Raw genomic sequence first — 20,532 nt, forward strand, 5'->3', positions numbered from 1 at the left:
CTTTAAAGTCTATTAAACAAAAGGAAAATGGTGCTAAAATTAAATCTTTTCATGCCATCCAATTTCATAGCATCCAATTCAGACATTAGTTTCAGTACTGAAGCACATGCTGGGCACAGTAACTTTTTAAAAAAAACTTTATTGATTAAAAAAAATCCAAAAGTTATTTACAGTAGTTCTGCTCCATAAACTTCAGGCAAAAGAATATTTTCTCTCTTGCAAAGTTCCCATCCCACCTGAAACAATATCTTTGCATCATTAAGGACAAAGTACAGCAGTATAGCAAGAGCAGTGCATTGCAGGAACTGGATTTTTACATTTTCTTTTATGCTAAAGTTTCAGATCTGCTTAGGCACTTTCTACAGCCCATTAGATATCCTGTGTATTATTTAATCACACTGGTCCCACTCTAAAGGAAATCAGTGATGTTATGTACCATTAAAGTCAAGTAAGTTACTAGCGGAAGATACATTTAAGAGGGACCTGGAATACAGCTGTTCAAGGAATTTCCATTTCAATAGTACACTAAAATAATGCTCAATTCCAAACAGAATAACAAAATGAAATCTTGCCGTCACATTCTAGAAAACCTTGAGTGGTTTCCTTTTAAATGGTTTGAAAAAGATAAAAGGACCAATATGTTCACCATCCAGAATTCAATACGGATGAGAACTGGACACATGACTGATGAATGCCCTCAGACAAAATAGCAAAAAAATGAACAGCTTAAGGTCTTTCCAAGGCAGCTCTGTGGGCTTTTTAACAGAGGGAAAAAAGTACCTTTGGGTTAGTTTAAAGATGACTTTGGATTGAAATGGCAGCTCTCTAGGCACAATTCACTACATCCCATCAGTGACATGGGACTAATGGTCAAAGAGCACCAAAAAGAGAAGGGAATGGACAAGACTGTGTCCAGCAGCAATTGTGGGTTTCACTCATCTTAGTTGCACTTTCCTGGGGGGGGGGGGAGAAGGTTGAGGGGGAAGGCACTCTCAACATTGGTAAAAGCAATTAAGGCCTCCCACTTGGGTTCCAGTTTTCCTACAAACCATTTACTCTCCTCCCAAAATCTCCCATGAAATCAACCACCGGCTTCTACGCCTGGCTCAAAGATATCTGAGAAAGGTTGTGTTCTGCTGGGCTTTATCTTTACTATTCATGCAACATAACAATTAGGCTAACACCCTCTAAAATTAGTGTTTCTCAAGATAGATATATAGGTGTATATAATAGATCACTATTTAACTTACATTTACAGTGAAACAGCACTATTCAAAAAGAGGTGGATGATCCTATCATCCAGGGTACGCCATTCTTCTGCGAGGTCTTGATCTCAGGACAAAAGAGGAATGAAAGATCTGCATTCTAACTGATCAACAGACAAGCCTTGGTTTCCCTCCACCTAAATCCAAGGTGTACCCCTTTTCTCTAATTTTGAATAATAAACTATTATTGGGTCCATCAAGACTACAGATATATGGGACACATGAACATCACACATGGGAGTGATATCAGAATAGCATGTAGAATGGAAGCCCTGATTCTGCTTGACTTCCCTTCTTGGCCATGAGAGGGCACCCTTGCTCCATCAGCAAAGGAGCAACTACATTCAGCATGATGAAAGCAAGGATACAAGCATACCCAACTCAGAATGCACTCGTTTGTTCGCATAGGTAGTTTTGTCAGCACATCCGTAAGAGATGCTGTAAAATTTCCAAAGTTACAGAGATACGGTTCACATCCAAAATTAAAAAGGAGGAAGCATTGTTTAAAGCAACTTCACAGTCGAAATTTTTTAGTTTCTTACTTGAAATGCCCTCTCCACGGCTTATGGCTAGCCTTCTGCCAGCATAGTCCTCTCTCTCTTCTGTCATTGTACTTATCAGGACAAATGTAAGAAAGAGTAGGCAGAAGAATGCACTGCATCACAAAGCCAGCTAAATTCTTGCCAGCACCTGAAGTAGATCGTCCAACAGCACCATACGTTTTTGTTTCTTTTACTGGCACCAGCATTCACAAGGTGATGCTCATGGGTCCTCCTGCCCAACAGAAAGAAGAATGCCATGTATTTTAAAGGCTGCCAGTTCATTTGTTCATTATGGGAGACTCCCATCAGGTGTGATGCAAGGACCAGCCACTTATTCACACCAGATCAACAATATGCTACAACATGGTACAACTTAAAAAAAAGGGGGGGGACATTTCCCTGCCCCCTCCAAAAAAATTAAAAATATGTATAAGAAAGCCAATGGTGGTGAAATCACTTTTTGCTTGTCTTCAGTTACCAAAAGAAAAAAGAAAGTATTTGTTTCTGATAAATTCCCTTGAACTGCTTTCTTATCCTAGTCCACGTCAGTGAGCTTTGAAAATTTGGTGGGAGGGGAAGTAGGTAAGAACTACTGCCTAAATCCTCCACAGCATTTTTTTTAAAAAAGAGTCAAGTGTCATAAAAACATCAACCAGCAATTACATCTTCTCAGAAGATGTTCAAGTTTTGGGCCCTTTCAAGAGCACTCTGGAGTCAGGAATCCCTGAACAGACAACCTCCTCCAGGTAGCTTGAGAGAGATGCTGACTGGCTCCATAGCATGATGCTAATCCAAAGGATGATGTAGTGTGCCCTCCTTTGAGGGAAGAGTGTGTTTAGATAAAGTTGAGGGTGCCTTGTTTCCAAGGTGAGCTGGCAGCATAAAGCCAAAACAATGGAAGCTTCCACCATTATGGTTCCTGGTTGAGAAGAAACCGTATCACAGCATTAACTTCTAACAGGGGAGCTCTCACTGCAAAGGCCAACAGAAAAGAAATCCTGGAAAAAAGAAAGGACTGCCTCCAACAGGAAGCCAGAGGCTGCAGGAAGCTACTTGTTTTTTCTGGAAGGAGCAGAAGATTCTCTCTGTGGTGATGGAGGCAGTTGCCCACTCAGCTTCTGTGAGTCAAGCTCAGCTGCCCTTTGCAGAGCCACTTCTACCAGCAACTGGAAGCTGCTGAAGTCCTCCCCAAAGAGCTCAGGTGGTGTTGGAGGGGGTGTGTTGAAGAGTCCGCTGGTGGGACTGGCTGCATCCGCCCGGGTGAGAAGAGCCAGCGTGTTGCCTGTGGCACTCTGGAGCATGGGCTGTTTCTCCAGGTCACCGGTCATCACAGTCAAGTTGCCAGCCAGAGGCCGAGCAGTCTGGCAGATCACGGGGGGGCACACGGACATGGAGAGCACCTTGGACGTAGTGGCCGCAGCAGCAGGAGGCACCATCAAAAGTCCAGAACCTGCAGCAGCTCCACGGGAAAGTGCTACATCACTGGCTTTGGTGCCTCGGCGAGAAATCGTGAACTGGTTTGGGTCTTTGCCATCCTTTAGCAGCATATCGGGGAGAAGTCTGCGCCTGGCATTGATGAACCAATTGCAGATCTGGAAGAGAAATATCAAAAGGGTGGCATTAGATGTATCTGAAGCTGGATGAAGACCCATGTGAACACAAATCTTGGGTAGTGGTGGGGAGATGACCTCTCTTCTCTCTCTCTCTCTCCTTTCTACCAATAGAATGGGAGCAAACATTACCAGCTGTACAGAGAAATTAAAGTAAAACAATTAACTACTATAGTTGAGAGAGAGGTTTAAAAATTAAGGGAAAGGGTAGAGAGAATTCAGCAGCACTGGATTATTTTTCTTTCTTGTATTACAACAGCCCTCTGAGGCAGGTAAAATTGAGACAGAAATGGACAATTATTTAATATTATCTGTTTATAAGAACAGGTAAGTTAAACCCTACTGTATTCATTTTTACCCTGGACCCATTCATTATTTTTGACATGCAACCACCTTCACAACAAGTGTGGCCTTCAGCCTAGAAATGTTTTATTGGGATAAAAATCCAGAACTTATTAAGTCTATATGAAATGATCAACTTAACCATATTTAATTCATGCAATTTTTAATTAAAAGTAAATCAAATTTTGTTTAAAAGCTTACTTGAATACAGATGTTGACAGGGTCCTTCTCTCTCAAACACCACCCCCCTTCCTTGCCAATCCGTTCTGGCCAGAACTACACAAAAAGTCAGTTTCAAAACCATGACAGAGGTACCCGTGTCCAACTATCACTTGGCGACTGGTCTTCCCTATTTCATGCATGCCATTCTCCCTTCATCCCATCCCCAAAAGGGAGCCACTACTGAACATTTTCAAGGCCCTTTCAAAAAGTGGCAAAGAAAATTGAAATGCGCACATTCAAAGCAAGGATACATAAAACTCCATCAGTTCCAAAAAAGACATTTAACTGACAAGAGCCATTTACAATTTATCTTTTATCCAAGAAAGCTTTAGGAACTCAGCTTCATGATTGCTTATAACAGAAAGAAATTTTGCAAAAGAAAATGCAAAATGCTTCAGTTCAGGTGAAGCTCGGGGCAGAAATAGGCTTTATGTTTACAACATCACAGTTATGCTTCTAAGGCAAACCATGCAGGTTTAAAAACATCCTGCATTCCTTCCACCTGTTTTCACTTTGAGGGGCAAGAATAGGGCTATTCAGTTGTCATCTGGATTTTTCCTTTCTGTGTTACAAGCTGGGATCTGCCCAGCCTGCACAGGGTAAAGTACAGAAGATTTCTTCCAAGATTCCTGGCATACCTTTTCTCATGCCAGATATGTTGAAAAGTGAACAGAAAGTATGTCGGTTGTTTCCTTTGTATTGGCCAGAATGTTCTAGCTTATGATCACACACCTTCAAAGTTCCAGTCTACTTCTTTTTAGTTCCAATCTGGCAACTTTTTTATTTATTACTTTCAGGCAAAGGCTGGTTTTGTAAGAACAAAAACTGCCTACCCAAAGTTTGCTTCATAAAATTTCTCTGCAGAGAGATTATTATTCCTTAATTGGTTCAAGATCAAAGGAACTTGTAGGGCAATTCCTTTTTTCAATGGTAAATCCTTCTTCAAATCAAGCCCAATGCCAGGTGACTTCATGGACGCATCTAAGCAATTTGCAGGTGGTCTACTCTGCTTCCAGATTATTGTTTCCATCTAGCCAAACTAGCCAACAGTCTTGGCATTTCCTGGTGGAAATTCTTGGGAGAGGTAAGTCTGCCTTGGTAAGCTTTTGAGATCAGTCAAGGTCAGCTTGATGTGAAAGACTACAGAAATTAGGGGGTTTGAGCTTGGAATAAGGGTGGGCAAGGGGATATATAAGAATGATGTAAGATCGTGTATGGCGTGGGAAGTGTAAATAGTGAAAAGGGTTTTTTTTAGAATTCATGTTCATTCAGTGCAACTAAAACTGGAGTAATTCAGGACTGATAAGACAATGTAGTTTGTTACAGAATGCATAAAGTGTGATATAACATCAGATGGGTGACAGACACCTATTTAGATATTTTAAACATGGACTATACAGATACAGGAAAGAATCTGGCACCAATGTCTATTAGTAAACAGCCACCAAAACTAACTCTTGCATATCTTAAATACCAGCTGCTAGGTAGTAATAGTGAAAAAGTGCTATCATCCTCCAGTCCAGACCTATGAACTTCCTGAAGACATCTGACTGGCCACTGTAAGACACAGAGTACATAGACTGGTGTACCATTTGCAGATCCACTAAGATATTTATGCTCTTATGAGTAAAGCCCAGTTTTCGTTTGATAGAAAGAGCACTGTACTATGAAACTACAACTGTCGCTAGTTGGAGCAAAGTTTATTCTTACCAAACTGAACCAGAATAGTTCTTATTCGGGCATATAATAAAAATGCTGCTAACTAGATTATTTTACATCCACCCACTCAACAGCAGGATATTTTTGTATATTCTGTCTTGTATGTAAGACCAGCATTCCCCAAGATAGGCCCCTCCTCATGTAATGGGATCTCCATTCCCCAAATTCTCAGAGATAGATTGAGAAAGGCTACAGATGTCATATTCTTGATGTCACATTCCTGGGTGGTTTCCCTCCCAAGAGGGTAATTTGATGTAAGTAAAGCCAGTTTAAATTATTACAGGGAGACAAAACAGGGTTAAAGTGTGCTAACTGGCTGATATAAATCAATGGTATTAGTTTCTGGAAGACTTCAACATTACTCATCACACATTTTATCTGGGTCATCAACATGCCTCCAAACTCCTTCCCTGAAGCTCCCACCATGTTCTCTGCCCATCTAACTTTTTAAAGGGGTTTGTTTAAAGAGGCCATCAAAGAGGAAGCTGGCAGGCTGCAAAGCAAAACAACAGTTTCTAGCATCATCTTTCTTTGCATCAATCCCATGGGCCTGACTATGGTCCCACTGGCAGAGCATGCAGAATCTTAATATATGTTTGAGCTGAGTCCTTCCTTTCTCTTGTCAGCAGATCATGTTGAATTTGCTGTATACACTAGTTTTACTCTCAGCGTGCTTATGTGGGTTTTCTATATATATTTGAAAATCCTGAGTTGAGAGCTATTCTCACTTTAATTTCATGTATATACAGTATACTTGGGCTCAGTGGTATTTCACCCCCTGGTAAATGCATTGTTTGTGACTGGTCTGCCATCCTGCCACCATTTTGTGAACAGCTGAATCATCCATTGCAGCCATTTTGTGAGTGCTCACCACAGGCTCCCAAAATTACAAGTATGTTCCTGGCTCAAAGCCTCTTTCACATCACAGAATTCTGAGCCACCTGAGTACCAGCCAATGGCAGATGGCAGGACATCAGTCCATTAAACCCATCCAAGTGGACAGCAAATGGATAAAAGGCCAAGACTCTCCAAAAGCAAAGAGACCCAAGCATCAATTCCCCTGTGAGATGGAATATTAGTTTTCATACTGTTTCTTTCAGAGTCATGAATATTTACAATATGAACAATGGACATTTTTTTCAAGAATCTGAGTTACTTCTGCAAAAAATAATAAAAAAAGTCAGAGGAAAAGCTAGGGTAGATACAGAGTATCAGCCCACCAAATTGAAGCTCACACTCATTTTTACCTTCCCCAACTTGGCATTCTTCAAATGTATTGGGACTGCAGCTCCCAGGCTGCAAATATAAAAAGGCATGATATCATTTCTATGAGAATTGCTGTGATTTTCTATTTTTTTCCAACATACTAAACCTGACTGTACCAGAAACCATGGTACAGCTCCTTATGTACTGCCAAAGCTATCTCAGATTGGAACAAGCTCCTACAGAATCCCTGTATTTGCTTACAGTGGTGAACTACCTACATATAAATTTGAACAGCAGAAGCATGCACAACTGTATCCTTTGAAACAATCAATCATAGTTCAATCTAGCCAGCTAGTAAAATTATGGATCAATTGCCAAGAAGTCAGCAGGAAGTCCTATGTAATGCCATAGGAAGTGAATTACAGTATCTTGGGAGGCAAAGCAGCTAGTTATGCAATTTGTTTCATACATATGTTTGGGTGCAATACAAATTTTTCTCCTCTTGAAAGCAGAATGGAAATGCATGCATGCTTCAAAGAAAGCAATTATGGAAATATAAATCAAGCAGATTGACTTATCTTTTGCAAATCAACAGCTCTGTAAAATATTCCCTCAGGGGCACATGTTACCACAAAATTCCCTTTCACCTCTTGTATCATTATATTATGCAGCCGCAAAGACATAAACTTTCAAAACTATACCGTTTTGAAGATGAACTGGTCATTCTGAGTTCCAGGCACATGGCTTGACAAGCGCAGCACCTCCCTGCTGTTCACTGAAGCAGCCCATTTTTTTTCAAGCTTCCCCACAAGGAATCCACTCATTAAAATACTCTAATTCTTAAAGCAAGTACCTCTTTTTCCCCAGAAGCTTGAAAAAAATTAGGCTACTTTATGAATAGCAAAAAGGTGCTTTACTCACATAAAACCCAAAATTCTACATCATTTTTAAAGCATGCACAACCCTAGCAAATGTGGCCAATACTCAAAATAAGAAATTTCTTATTTTGAGTACTGGCCACATTTGCTAGGGTTGTGCATGCTTTAAAAATTGGCAAGTTTATGTCAGTTCAAGAATTGGCAAGTTTATATCAGTTCATTTCTTCTAGGTTCCAAATACGTGCTTGTGTTTTTAGAAAATGCCACAACTTTTATGGTAACAAAATTGAGTTCTCTTCCCAGGTCCCCCTTCCTTTATTGCCAAGAAGCCATCAATGCAGTCATCAGCTGCCCATGGTTGATTCTCCCCCTTACTCCACATACCCACCCACATGCTACAGAGGAAAAAAAACTTATTTCCCTCAATCTTAAAAAATGATTTAGAGAAATCAGGACCCTAGCATGCACATGCTCAAGCTTTCCCCAAAGAAGGGCCTACCAAAGGCTGGCAGTACATTTCCCAGAATTCCAAGTTATTAGCCATTTTCCCTTAGAATTCTGGGAGTTGTAGCCCAACACATCTGGAAGACAGACTTTTAAAGAAGAGGGAATTCTTTTTTTTTTTTCTTTTAAGCCTCTATATACATGGAAGGAGAATTTTTTGAATCGCAAATCTAGATCCCTGTAAATTTTGGCTCCTGAGGCATCTTGCTTTAGAGACAATGAACCAGCAACATTTGGCAGGAAATTAAAGGCTGACAGTACACTATAAGAAAAGTGGCCAATTGCCTATATATTTTATCTCTTCTTAGTAGCATTAGATCAGTATTTCATGTAAGGTGACCATGGAAGACGTCGCTACGATGGGACTGCCAATGAAATGTTATGCCAAAGTAGAATCTTCCCATGCTATCCACCATACATTTTTTCTCACATATTTCAGGCACCCCTCACCCAACCCTCCTATTGTAGCACTCTTAAAGTTACAAGGCTTCCAAAATAAATAGGAGTTATTTTACTTTCCAAAGGCTTAGCAGTAGCGGCAAATCTGGAGGTCAATTTCTCAATCTACATAGCTAAACAAACTGCAAGGTGGTATATTCTTGAAATCCAAACTGTGGCATGAAATAAAGGGGCCATCCCACTACGTGGAATTTTTAGTTACTGTTATGTTCAGTCCCACCCACACATATCTACTGTACCAAGTGAGAGAGAGATCCAGCTATGCTGCTTTTAGAATTACAAAAAGTGACCTTGACTATCTCAATAGTTTGCGGCAAGCAAACTCTTTTTTCTGCCTACAAGCAAGATCTGCAACTTGTTATCAGAGTATCTGTACTCCCACCAAGCCAAGCAGAACAGAGTAAGCAGTGTTTCTCAACCTTGGCCACTTTGAGATGTGTAGACTTCAGCTCCCAGAATTCCCCACCCAGCCATGCTGGTTTGGGAATTCTGGGTGTTGAAATCCACACATCTTAAAGTGGCTAAGATTGAGACACTGGAATAAGCATTCCTGTGCAGTCAGATCCCAGCTGAGATTTGGTCAGTGGGTAAAGGTGGGAACAAACTGTCAAAGGAAGCTCAGGACACCATCAGGAACACTGCTGGCTACTCAGCAGGTCAGACCCCCAAGCAACCACGTTATATGGAGAGAGCTGTCTGCTGCAAAAGAGAGCGTGTGCAAACAGTGCAGATCATAAGCATTTTTAAGGGACACTGTGTGCTTTTCACAAGGGTCAGCAACCGAAAACAATCTGAGTATCTCTCTTCATTCGATCACAACATTCTTTGCCTTTTTATTTTTTTTTTCATTTTCTCTAGAGTCATGAACACCAAGGTAGAAAAAAATGGGGAGAAATGAAACACTCTCCCCCCTGGGATGGAAAAAAAATTGAAATTATATTTTCCACTTTTCCCCCTGGCCTTCACATCCCTTTCTTTGTACTCCCTCTTAAGTAGAACTGTATTTGTTTAGCATTCATCACTAACAACAATTAAGGCTAACAACTATCTGAAACCTAATAGGGCTGTTATTAGGAACATATTCAAATACAAAAATGTTTTGAACTAAAGAAGTAGACACAACGAGGTTTACATGAAAGACAGCCTGTCAGGTCCCCGACTTTGGCCACGGAGTGTAGGCGAACACAAGCCTTAGAAAATCACCTTAATACCCATGAACATTTAGAAAAACAATTTTAAAAGAAAAAGAATGTTTCTCCTCCATCCATTCACCTCGCACTATTTGCCGATAAATGTGGGATTTTAAGACTCAGATATGGCTGCAACCCCTTTCTTCCTATGCCTAGGCTAGGGAAGTCTCCAAGACGCTGAGATACCAAGTTGCTCAGGGACGAGGCAAAACTAGTTAAACACACACACGAACTGAGATCTGCTCTACCCTTGTGTGTTCCTATAACATTGTGGGGCTCCTGGCTACCTTGGAAAGTCATGCCAATTATCTCTTAACTCCACAAGTTAAGTGGTTGGATTTTTGCTCAGAAGAAACTCTGCGTTAACAGCAGTCTCCCTTGGAAGGTGCAATCTGACTTCCCATAGGTAGAAATACCTGCTTCATCCCATCTCCGAGATTTCTTTCTCTTTCCAAAAGCAAAAAGTGTTGCCTTTTCCCCCACTTCCTTTGCCAAAGTTGGCACGTGAAGAGGCACGAAAAGCACATCACATCCATTAATCCAACTGTGAGCAAAGATTTACTGGATAATTTTTTTTTCTGTATCAGAAATTTGGTCGTTAGATTTATATACAGGTAATACTGTCATCCAATGAAGTTTGCATGATTCTTGACTGAAAGCATCTTATGGATTGATTTAATTTGGTCCAGTGGGTTAATGGGGGAGGAGAGTAACAAGAACAAATGGCATCTTTTTATGCTGTTCAACTAGGATGGTTTGACTGACTGCTGTTCCCCTTTTGGCCAATGGAAACGGTCCATGCCCTGACAGAAGCAGCAGCTTATTTTCAGTGTTTACCCATATAGGTGTGAATGAGCAAAAAAGTGGGAACCTTCTTGTCAGACTGCCTTGTATATGTGCAAAAGGATGCTGGCTGGGACATGACCAGGAAGAGGAGGATGAGGTCCATAGGACATCTCTCCCAACCATCTCAGAAGAGCTTTTAAACAAGGCAGGCCAACCAGGACCAGGCTTTGTCATACTCTGAATCTGAGTTTATATCTTACACAAAGTGACTGTTTTTACTAAAGGTACATTATCATGATGGCCAGCTCATTTTTCTTACTGCAGCTCCGAAGTTATTCTAAACCCTGCTGATCTAAATTAAATAGAAAGCAAGTGAGGGAATACAGAGATCGCAGAAAGATCTGCCAGACAGGATGGAAGCTAAAAGTTAAATCGATACAGCAAGATTTAAAGAAGTCATATTTCCCTTTCAAGTTTCATCTCAAAACATACCTTGTTCATGTAACCTTTGACTTACCCTTTTTATTTCATATTCTCAGAGTAGCTAAGTTTTAAATAAGCGTAACAGAATTTGCCCACATTCATGTGTCTTCTCTTTGTCTGTACCTTGTGTTTTTTCTTACTGTTCACTGAGGAACTGTAAGCTCCTTGGAATGATAGCTGTTATTTTTTCCTAGCAAACCAAGCAGCATAAACCATTAATTGTATTATTCTAGGCAAAAGTGGTAAATCAATACAAGTTAAACATGCTAGCTCTTGCTTGTCTTGCCTGAAGCTAACAATTTTGTCATATAGTCTGCATAAGTAGCTCATTGTCCATTTTAAGTCTCCAATATAAATTGTACATCATGAAACAGCCAATTTAGCCGTAATTGCACATTATTCTAAGCTATGGTTTATGAAACAGGTTACAATTGGTTGGGATCATATAATAAATTTGCCATGAAATATAATTTGCAAAATCCAATAGCTGGCTTCATACATTTTGTGAAATCAAGCCCAAATAAACCAAATTATAGCATTATATCTATACCTAACCCCAATTCTACCTGCATTTATTTATTTGCAGTTCCGATGGATACTTTTCATTGAACCAGAGACTGAGAACAAGAAAGCAAATGCCAAAGGCTAAGATTCCACTTCGCAACTAGCAGAGAGGATAACAGCTTTAAAAAGCTTCATTCTAGAGGTTATTCATCACAAAATGCCAAAAGCTAGAGAAAACCTTCGTAAGTTTTACTGTCATATGAAATCCACATTGCAGCTGGATTGGGGACTGTAGCTAACAGCTTCCAGGCATGTCATTACAGAAAGCCAATTTAAATCAGAGTTAAAAGTTGGCATAGAGATTCCAATTTATTTAGTAGCAATTAACCACAACCTACACTTTGAGAACCTATAGGATAGTATAATTAAGGGCATCATTTTTTACCCATTTGCGTAACAAGGGAGAGTGTTCTGTGTGCTGCGCATATATCCTACTAGCATGCTTGTACCCACTTTCATTTATTAAGTCAAGCCTGAAACTTGCTGTGACTTTCAAAGATAGTCAACTTAAGATGGACTACCACCAAACTATTTGTTGAAGAGGGTTCTTTGTACTTGGACATCCCAAACAGAAATATATCACATGAATTACAATTAAGGTTTTTTTTTAGTTAAGGTAACATTGCAGGAGAAAACTAAAATTCTCTCTCTTGGCGTTCTAGAGAGCTGCTCATTTTGATTGTCCTTCATGCTATCTTTTGCAGCTCCCCAACAACCTGTTTTGCAATGAAACACGGTAATTCCAACCAACGTAAGTGGTGCTGCATGCAGTTCTGTTGAACAAAATTATGATGATGTATTTTCATTTTTAATTCCTTTCCCAGGCTGATTTTTTATTGAGATGCTTACCACAACGACCACATTTATTTTCTGGTCAAGCACTCCATTTCACATCCTATCAGAATATATATGAGAATGTAAAGCACTGCTTCCTGTGAACTGCACTTGCCATTTTTATATGTATTCCACCAGTCTGGAAAGCAACTTTAAAGCTCTTCATAGTCCTTCAGCCACCCTAAAAATCTGTATCATGAACAAATTAGGCCACCTTTTATTTTATACAACCACAAGTTTCTGTAATCCAGTATAATATGACTAGTACTGGCAGAACAGGATTAAATACTGGATTCCTGCAATAACCCATTAGGAAGTGCTAGCACTTTAAACCATGATCTAGTCAGCTTCTCTTGGGGGGGGGTAGTTTTACTGCAGAGTAAGAAATAAAATCTGGCTTTTGCCCTAGTAATATACCAGTCCATGCCTGAAGCATTTTAGTTTGTGTGGCTCCATTAAGTAATTTTCAGTGCCTGCAGTGAGTTACCTTGAAAAGTGCCCAGAAACTTCAGTGGGTACAAAATACAGCTGCCAGGCTGCTAGTAGATTGCATGAATTGGGGATCACATTATACCCCTATGGAAATATCTCTTTTGGATGAGTGCTTTCAAGGCATAATTCAAAACATTGGTTTTAACCTCTGAAGTCTTCTGAAGCTTAGGGCCTGACTATCTTGACAGATCTCCTATCTTGGTATGAATCTGTCCAGATTTCAGAAACCATTCCGGGGGCATGAAGAAGCCATCTTTCCCCTCTGTCACTCCCAATCTTTGGAATGCTCTCCCTTAGGAGTTTCACTTAGCCTCCCCACTCTCTCCCTTTTTAAGAAAGGAGCCTGAACCTTTCTGTTCAGCCATGCTTAAGCTGGATTGAGGGTTTTAGCTCAATTTATTTCCTCTTTTAGCCACAATGGTTGATAGAAAGGCAGGGTGCAAATTAAAATAAATACAGTTGTTGGCTGGATGGCTCACAAGAATTACGGACAAACTCAATTCTGCCATCTCATCTACAATCCAAAATGGTAACATGTTTGTTGAACACCAAAGATTGAATCCAACGCTGAAGAATCCTAAGTCTGCTCCCATAGCAGGATTTTCACTCCTGTTCCTCCTGCCAAGCCATCACTGCACTCTCAAAATCTACTCTGTAACATTCAACAACAGCAAAGTTATTTTATACAACACAGAGGATAAGAGTGTTTTAAGGAAGAGCAGAAATTGCCCCCTTCCTCCTCCATCAATGGAACTTGCTTTTCCACACCATTACATTCTGCTCAGAGAAAAGAAAACCACGTTATTGTCCACTCTGTTCTGGAAAACTTAACAATTACTGCTTTGGAGCATAAAACAAGTGAAATAATTATTTCTTGCAACAACATTGGATTCTGAACCAGTCAAGCACAAAAGGGGACCAAGAATCAGCTGAAAATCCCAGGACTGGGCTGAGAAGTTAAAAAAAAAAATACAAAACAAAACCACTTCTGCATTGTTGCCAAAAAATCTACATGGATGCATCCACATAACCATTAAGCATCAAAATTAATTTGGGGCAGTCTCTACTTTGTTGGATCAAGCAAATGTTAATTCATGAGGCATTAAGATACTTTCCCTAGTGCAAACCCAAAAATTTAAATGTCCATGTACATGGAAAAAATGCCTTTAAAATAATTTCCAGGCTTATGTTCAGAGTTTAAATGTATTTCTTTAGCTTTATTTTTTAAAAAGTTGTACTATAGCAGAGAAAATTTAACTGTACACTTATTATTTTGCCAGCTCCCACCTGTACTACAAGGCAGAATTCATGCCTTCTTATCTTCATATCCCTAGACTGAAGCCGCCACAGTATTTACTGTTTTTTATGATGACCAACTCCTCAAAAACAAGCTTAGAACAGCCTTGAAAGGGCCTTACTACTCAAGAAAGTTAGGCTTATTTTGAGGTTTATTTTGTAGAGACTGAAGATCAGCACATAGTTGCTAAAATATAAGGTGACAAGCAGAAGCAGGCAGCATATTAGAACTGTCTCAGGATGCTAGTTTTCAGAAAAAGTAGTAGCTAAATTCAGATCAGGTGTTCAGGGGGTGTCACTCCCTGCATTTAAGTTGAAATTGCTTGCATCTGGGTTTGATTTGATAAGGGCATTCTCCCTTCATTTCTAAGTTACATACCTTCCTCCCCCACCGTAACCACAGACACACAGAGAAAAATTTACAACGAAGAAATAAAATGAATTATCTTTAGACCATTTGGTTCCCAGAACTGAGCCCACAGTTATTTAGGCCCATACCCTGCCACCCTAAATCTCAGGCCACAGTGTAGCTGAAAGAGGAGAAAAGGAAGAGGACAAGCAAAAAAACGGCCACTTCAAAGTGCAAGACTGCCATTTTATTTGCTTGAACTGTATCCTGATAGAAAGGCTCTAAAAGCCAGGTTGGTGCTGAAAGCACTGGGTCCTGCCTTAGTCACGAACCCAGCTGAGTGACTTTGGGCCAGTCATTCTCCCTCAGTCCTAGAAAGAAGGTAATGGCAAACCGCTTCCGAAAATATTGCCAAGAAAACTTCATGGATCCATCCAGTCACCAGGAGTCAAGACTGACTTGAAAGCACACAAAAAGTAAGGCTGTACTTCAGATGTGAAGAAAAAGTTGTGGTTCAGAGCTTGCAAGGGCACACACCCAGCACCTTTCTACAACTCCTTAAAGCAGACATCCTTTTCCATGCATTGCATATCTGCTCTCTGCAGCTGCCACACAGCCCCACACATGTTGCAGGCAGGTGCTACATTCACACCACTGTGAATGTACCTTTTCGCCTTCAAAACTGAAGCACCGTACAGCCTTAATGTGGCTTTGGCTGGCTAAGTCACACCTTAAATACAGTTAGATATAAAATCTGCTTATCTAGGTTCCAGAAATTCCTTGTAATTACTTGGTCAAAAAATCTCATCACAGACATCTATTCCCCCCACTGTTTTGTGTTCCAGTCATAAAGATCATTAAAAAGTCATTTTTAAAGGTAACATTAACAGGAGAGTTTAACAGTGTCTCTGGTTCTGCAAAGACAGCCCAATCAATGCCTATATTTTTGCCCTATAGCACTTTACTCTCTTCTAGTCTAGTAGAGGATCTGTGATGGATGACTGTGCCATGAAATCCTAGCCAGCGTTAAAGAATGGATGCATCTTATATACTAGATCTTGACATGTGCTTGAAATATCCCACCTCATGGAGAACTGGGCCTCAGATGTTTGATTATTTAATGAGTCACTGAACAGTCTGGCTACAGAAGCTATCGTTTGAAATATCCCTGAATATTCAACCACATTCTGTATTAGCATCCCATCACAACTACATTACTACAAGCACAGGACAGAAGTCAACTCCACCAGTGATATCATTGCTATAGCACAGGATTGCTAATGAGTCTTAGATATTGTACCATCCCAATCATAAATTCATTACCAGCACCATACTTAGATTTCTTTTGGACAACAAACCAGTCAATTCAATTCAATGAGGGAAAGCTGTTAAGTACTAGACCTAAGCACCAAATACTATAAAAGCATGCTTTGCTATTTATATCCTAAACAAGTTTACACTGAATATCTGTTGATAGTAATGAAAAACTCCAACTTTAATTTAATTAGGAAAGATCAAGCTGGATAGAACACATTTTAGGACATACCAAACATTACTGAGGCAGAAAAATATTGCTTTTCCCTTCAGAATACACAAGGTGTAGGAGTTTTGCAGACCTGATGCCAGTAATAAGAACCTGTGTACCTTTTAAGAAAGTAAGCAGGACAAAAAAGTCTATAAGGAAATCCTGCAGTTTAACTTTTAGTGTTAAACTCTGTAAATAGAAGCCAACTAGTATCAGGAATCTGAAAGCATATAACCCAGGCTGTTATATGGGAACTTCCCCACTGTGCCACCTTCCTCCTCCTCATCAACCCCCCCACCTTAATTTCAGGGCCACCTTCTGGGAAAGCATACCCCGACGTTTCTTACTTGCAGAACAGAAAGGCTTGTTTGCCCTGAAAGGCTGAGTTTCTCTTGCTCAGAAGGGTACGCGTTGAACCGGTGTTCATACAGCCATTCCCGCAGAATCTTCACAGACTCTTTGGGGAGATTGCCCCTTCGTTTCCTCTTGCCCGGCTGGGATGGGTCCTGAGAAATGCTCCCATCATCTTCCCCAAAGTCACTGTCAGACATTGTGGAACTGTTGGCAGATTTGTCTTGGTTCAAACCTGGAAGCAACAGAAGTGTACGTTACATGCAACATCCTTATGTGACCAGTTTCTGCAGATGTAGAGAGCAAAGGGGAGAGGGTGTATTAATTTCCTACTTTTTCTTGACAGCCTTGCGTTCTAATAAAATAGGGCATAAAACTTCACATTAATGAGGTCAAGGAACCATTAGCCATCATGACTAGATCTATCCAGTCACTCTGTCAAACACACATAATGCTTTGTGTTCCTCAGTTTTGAAATCTCACCTTCTGTTATAAAGGACACTCCAAGAAGCAACAGCAGCAGTTTCTTTGCTTAGAAATTAAAGTTTTACAGCAAGCTAATAACTATTCTTTTCCAAATATGGCCCATTTCTTCTATAGCAAACTCTTGACACAGCTAACCATCTCTCCACAGTGGGATGACTGGATCCTTTTATGGCATGGAGTGTATGCTTGTATTTATCACTGGAGTTGATAAAATGCATAAAACTAAAATGCATTCATTAAAACTTTTTAAAGAAAGAGGAACAGCCCAACATGCACTGGAGTTTTTAGCTCCTCAGATGAAACATAGCCCAAATGTTAAGATGTTAAAGGGCACATTGCTTCTGGAGGGTGTTGAAGACTGAACACATTCTGTTCTTAAAGTTTCTTCCCCTAAGTACAGATTGTTACATTTCCGAGCATTCTCCACCACTTCAAAAGGAAAAAGGGAGGGAAGGACAGAGAGAACCTATACATGTAAAACTAAAAAAAAATGGTCTGCAGAAACAATCGACTTTCAGTTTGCTCAAGGCTAGCTTACTGCCCTTTTCCAGACACGCGGTTGAGTTGTTTCTAGGAAGGCATTCAAAGATCAACACGTCGGGATCCACCCCCAGCAAGCAGGCATACAAACAGCAGGCAAATTCAAGTCCATTGAAATGCAAACCCGATTCCCTCTCGCTCTTCCTCTCCCCCCCCCCCAACAACAAGAGAAAATGGCAAGACTTTGTGCCTAATTAAAAAAGCAAATGGATCCTCGTCCTGCTCCTGCAGGCAACCGAGCGCCACGGGGCTTAGAGGAGCGGCTGGGTACGTGAGGGAGGCATTCTCCGTTCTGTTTTAAGTCTGTAACTCATCAGGATGATGGAGGAGGAGGAGGTGCCTTTTCTTTCCTTTTTTGCTGCCGTTTCCTCCTAGCCGCGAGCTACCCACCACCAGCTGCACATGGGAACGGCACAATCCAGCCCACAGAAAGAAAAAAAGCGCGGGGGGGGAGCCATTAAAAATGCAAACAATACAGGAAGGACAGAGGAGGCTCGGGTCGAAAGCCCTGTTTTTTGATCGGCTTATATTTCCGCCAAACCGCCTACTTTCAACCCAAAACAAAACAGGACAACCCACCAATACCAAAAGCGAGCAGAAAGGAAGTTGAAACGGCAACAAGCGGCAGTCGCCGTGTCCATTCCTACACAAAGGGAATGCCATTGAAACCAGCCCCGAACAGGGGCGGAAAGGAACGGTGGGGGGGTGGGGAGACCGATAACATTTTTTTCCCTTTCCGTTTGAATTCAAGATGTCAGAAGTTTGCTACAGAGTAAGAAGCGCACGCTTTTCAAACACGATAGAACTCCCGGGTTTCCCGTACCAGCAGCGGCTCGACCAAGGACTCGGCGCAAGAGTTTCCAAAAGAGAAAAGAAAGTAAAGTGGAGGGCAAAGATAACCTCAGCTCAACCCTGCCCCCATCTCTTTCTTTAAACCCCTACCCGTCTCAGCAGGCACGCACGCACGCACAACCGGGACTCCATGTTTTCTGCCTGTTACATCGCCGCTCTTACCCCCAACTCTCCTCCTCCGAAGCCCTTCCATGGAGGGACCAAGGGGTAGGGCTGGGGGCTAGCCGAGACCTTCCCCTCCGGGATAAAAGAGTTCCCGGGCCCCCGGGGACTGGACGCGAAGAACGGACCGAGGAAGGCGCACACAAAAAGTTTCCTCCGGAGTCTCTTGCCCTGAGTGACAGATGCCGAGACAGAGTTCTCTTTGTTCCAAAAGAAACAGGAACTTGCACCCCCTCCCCCCGCACGCGTTACCCCGGTTTTGCACCAAACACATCTCCCCTCCCCAGCTGTCATTTTACAAGCTCGGCAAATCGGCGAGGGGAAAAAAAAACAAATTTTCTGGAAAATAAAATTATATCCCCAAACTCGTGAGTTGAGAGGGAGCAAAATACGAATGGGGGCGGAGGAGGAGGAGTTTGCCAAATAGAAAATTGGGAAAGTTGCCATTTTGGGACTGGGAGAGAAGAAAAGCACGTAAAAGTCAAGAAAAAGAACCTCTGAAAGTATTTTAAAGATATCAATGAGGTTCAGGTGGTCGCAGGATCTTGCCTTTCTCTTTCTGCGATTCCAAAGTTGGGTCTGCTTTGCCTTTCCTCCCTCACCGTTGCACTAAAGGGGACCGAACAAAAGATTCCCTTCCTCGCTCCCTCGCCCCCCCGGCACAGTTGAGTGCTTGGAAGGCATTTTTTCCGTCGCCCTCCTCCTCCACCCCTCTCCCCTCGTGCTTTTCAATCTCTGCTTGTTCCCCAGCGCCACTTTTGGCAAAGTTGAGTAGCTTTTGCAAGCGCCGGAGAAGGTCGCGCACACAAAAACACACCCGGTTTCTCCAGGAGGTGCTCCATTCTCTACGCCCACACGCACGCGAAACTTCCCCCGCGTGCCTTTGGCAAAACAGAGGCGGGCTGCACGCCCCCGACTCTCTGCCCGGCGCTTTCAGCCTGCCAGCGCTTCCTGCACGCTTTGACGATCAAAACAAAATCTGGCTTCACCTAGCCAGAGGAGGGAAGGAGAGGGAGAAATCCCCAACACTCGAGAAACGTCCCGGCCACTTACTTTTCCTCGACGGTTTCATTTTCTTTCTTGCGCTGCTTCCCACTCCCCCCTTCCCCTCCTGGCCGCGCTCCCGGCGGCGTTTGTCTCCGAGGCTCGACCGGCGCGAGCACTAGTTGCTGATGCTGCGCGGTCCTCGCTGGACGAGGAGATGGGGCTTCTTTGTGTGCGCGCAGGCCGCGCAAGAGGAGGGGTCTCGGGGCTGTTAGATGTGCCTTTAATACCTAACCTGCTACACGGTCTGACAGCTCAGTCTGGAAACTACCTCTCCGGCTGACGTCAGATCGCCTCTTCCAGTGACTGCTCGGCTCCGCGCATCCAGAGTGCAGCGCGGGGGCACCCGTTTAAGGAGGGCGCGGGTCCCTCCCCCTCCCCAAGATAATCTGAAATGCGGGGGAGGGGTCGCGGGCGGAAGGTGGGACTCGGCAGGGCAGAAACAAAAACAGAAGCTGCAACTCCTGGAAAAGGAGGTACAAGTTGCACGCCTGAAAAACTTTTATTCAAAGAAAGTTTGCATTTTAAACAGACACACACGTACAAACGGACACCCCTCCCCCCCGCTTGCTTTTCGAGAATGATTTGCGCAGGGGCGGATTGGTGATCAGAACGGTATAATAAAAAGGAGGGTTTTCGTCATGTAATCAAAAAGAAAATTCGTCTCTAAGTTTCCATCCACTGATTTTTCCACATCAATCCAGCATTTCTTTAAAAGATGCTCTTCCTTCACCATGTAAGAAATGGAGTATCTTAACTTCCTATCCTGTTCGCCAAGGTTGTAGTCCTGTGCAGAACCCACTCAAGAGACACACTGAACCACAAACTAAC

At 42.0% G+C, this 20,532-nt stretch overlaps 1 protein-coding gene across 1 annotated transcript; it reads right to left on the bottom strand.

Moving 5' to 3' along the window:
• Positions 1–122: 122 nt before the first annotated feature.
• On the bottom strand, positions 123–19,988 carry TGIF2 (TGFB induced factor homeobox 2). Its single transcript, XM_063297191.1, has 3 exons — positions 19,711–19,988; positions 16,614–16,852; positions 123–3,399 (listed from the first exon to the last, which is right to left on the bottom strand). Exons 1-3 carry the CDS (start codon positions 19,727–19,729, stop codon positions 2,857–2,859), a joined length of 801 nt encoding a protein of 266 aa, XP_063153261.1. The 5' UTR covers positions 19,730–19,988; the 3' UTR covers positions 123–2,856.
• Positions 19,989–20,532: the final 544 nt, after the last annotated feature.

This window comes from Candoia aspera, chromosome 3 (assembly GCF_035149785.1).
Source record: "Candoia aspera isolate rCanAsp1 chromosome 3, rCanAsp1.hap2, whole genome shotgun sequence".
In the NCBI taxonomy this organism is placed as follows: Eukaryota; Metazoa; Chordata; class Lepidosauria; order Squamata; family Boidae; genus Candoia; species Candoia aspera.

What these genes read in the sequence shown, in the direction of transcription:
- TGIF2 (XM_063297191.1), bottom strand. An exon ending in CAAGCCTTTCTGTTCTGCAA is followed by an intron (nt 3,400 to 16,613) that starts GTAAGAAACGTC and finishes TTTCTCTTCCAG; the next exon opens with ATCTGCAATTGGTTCATCAA.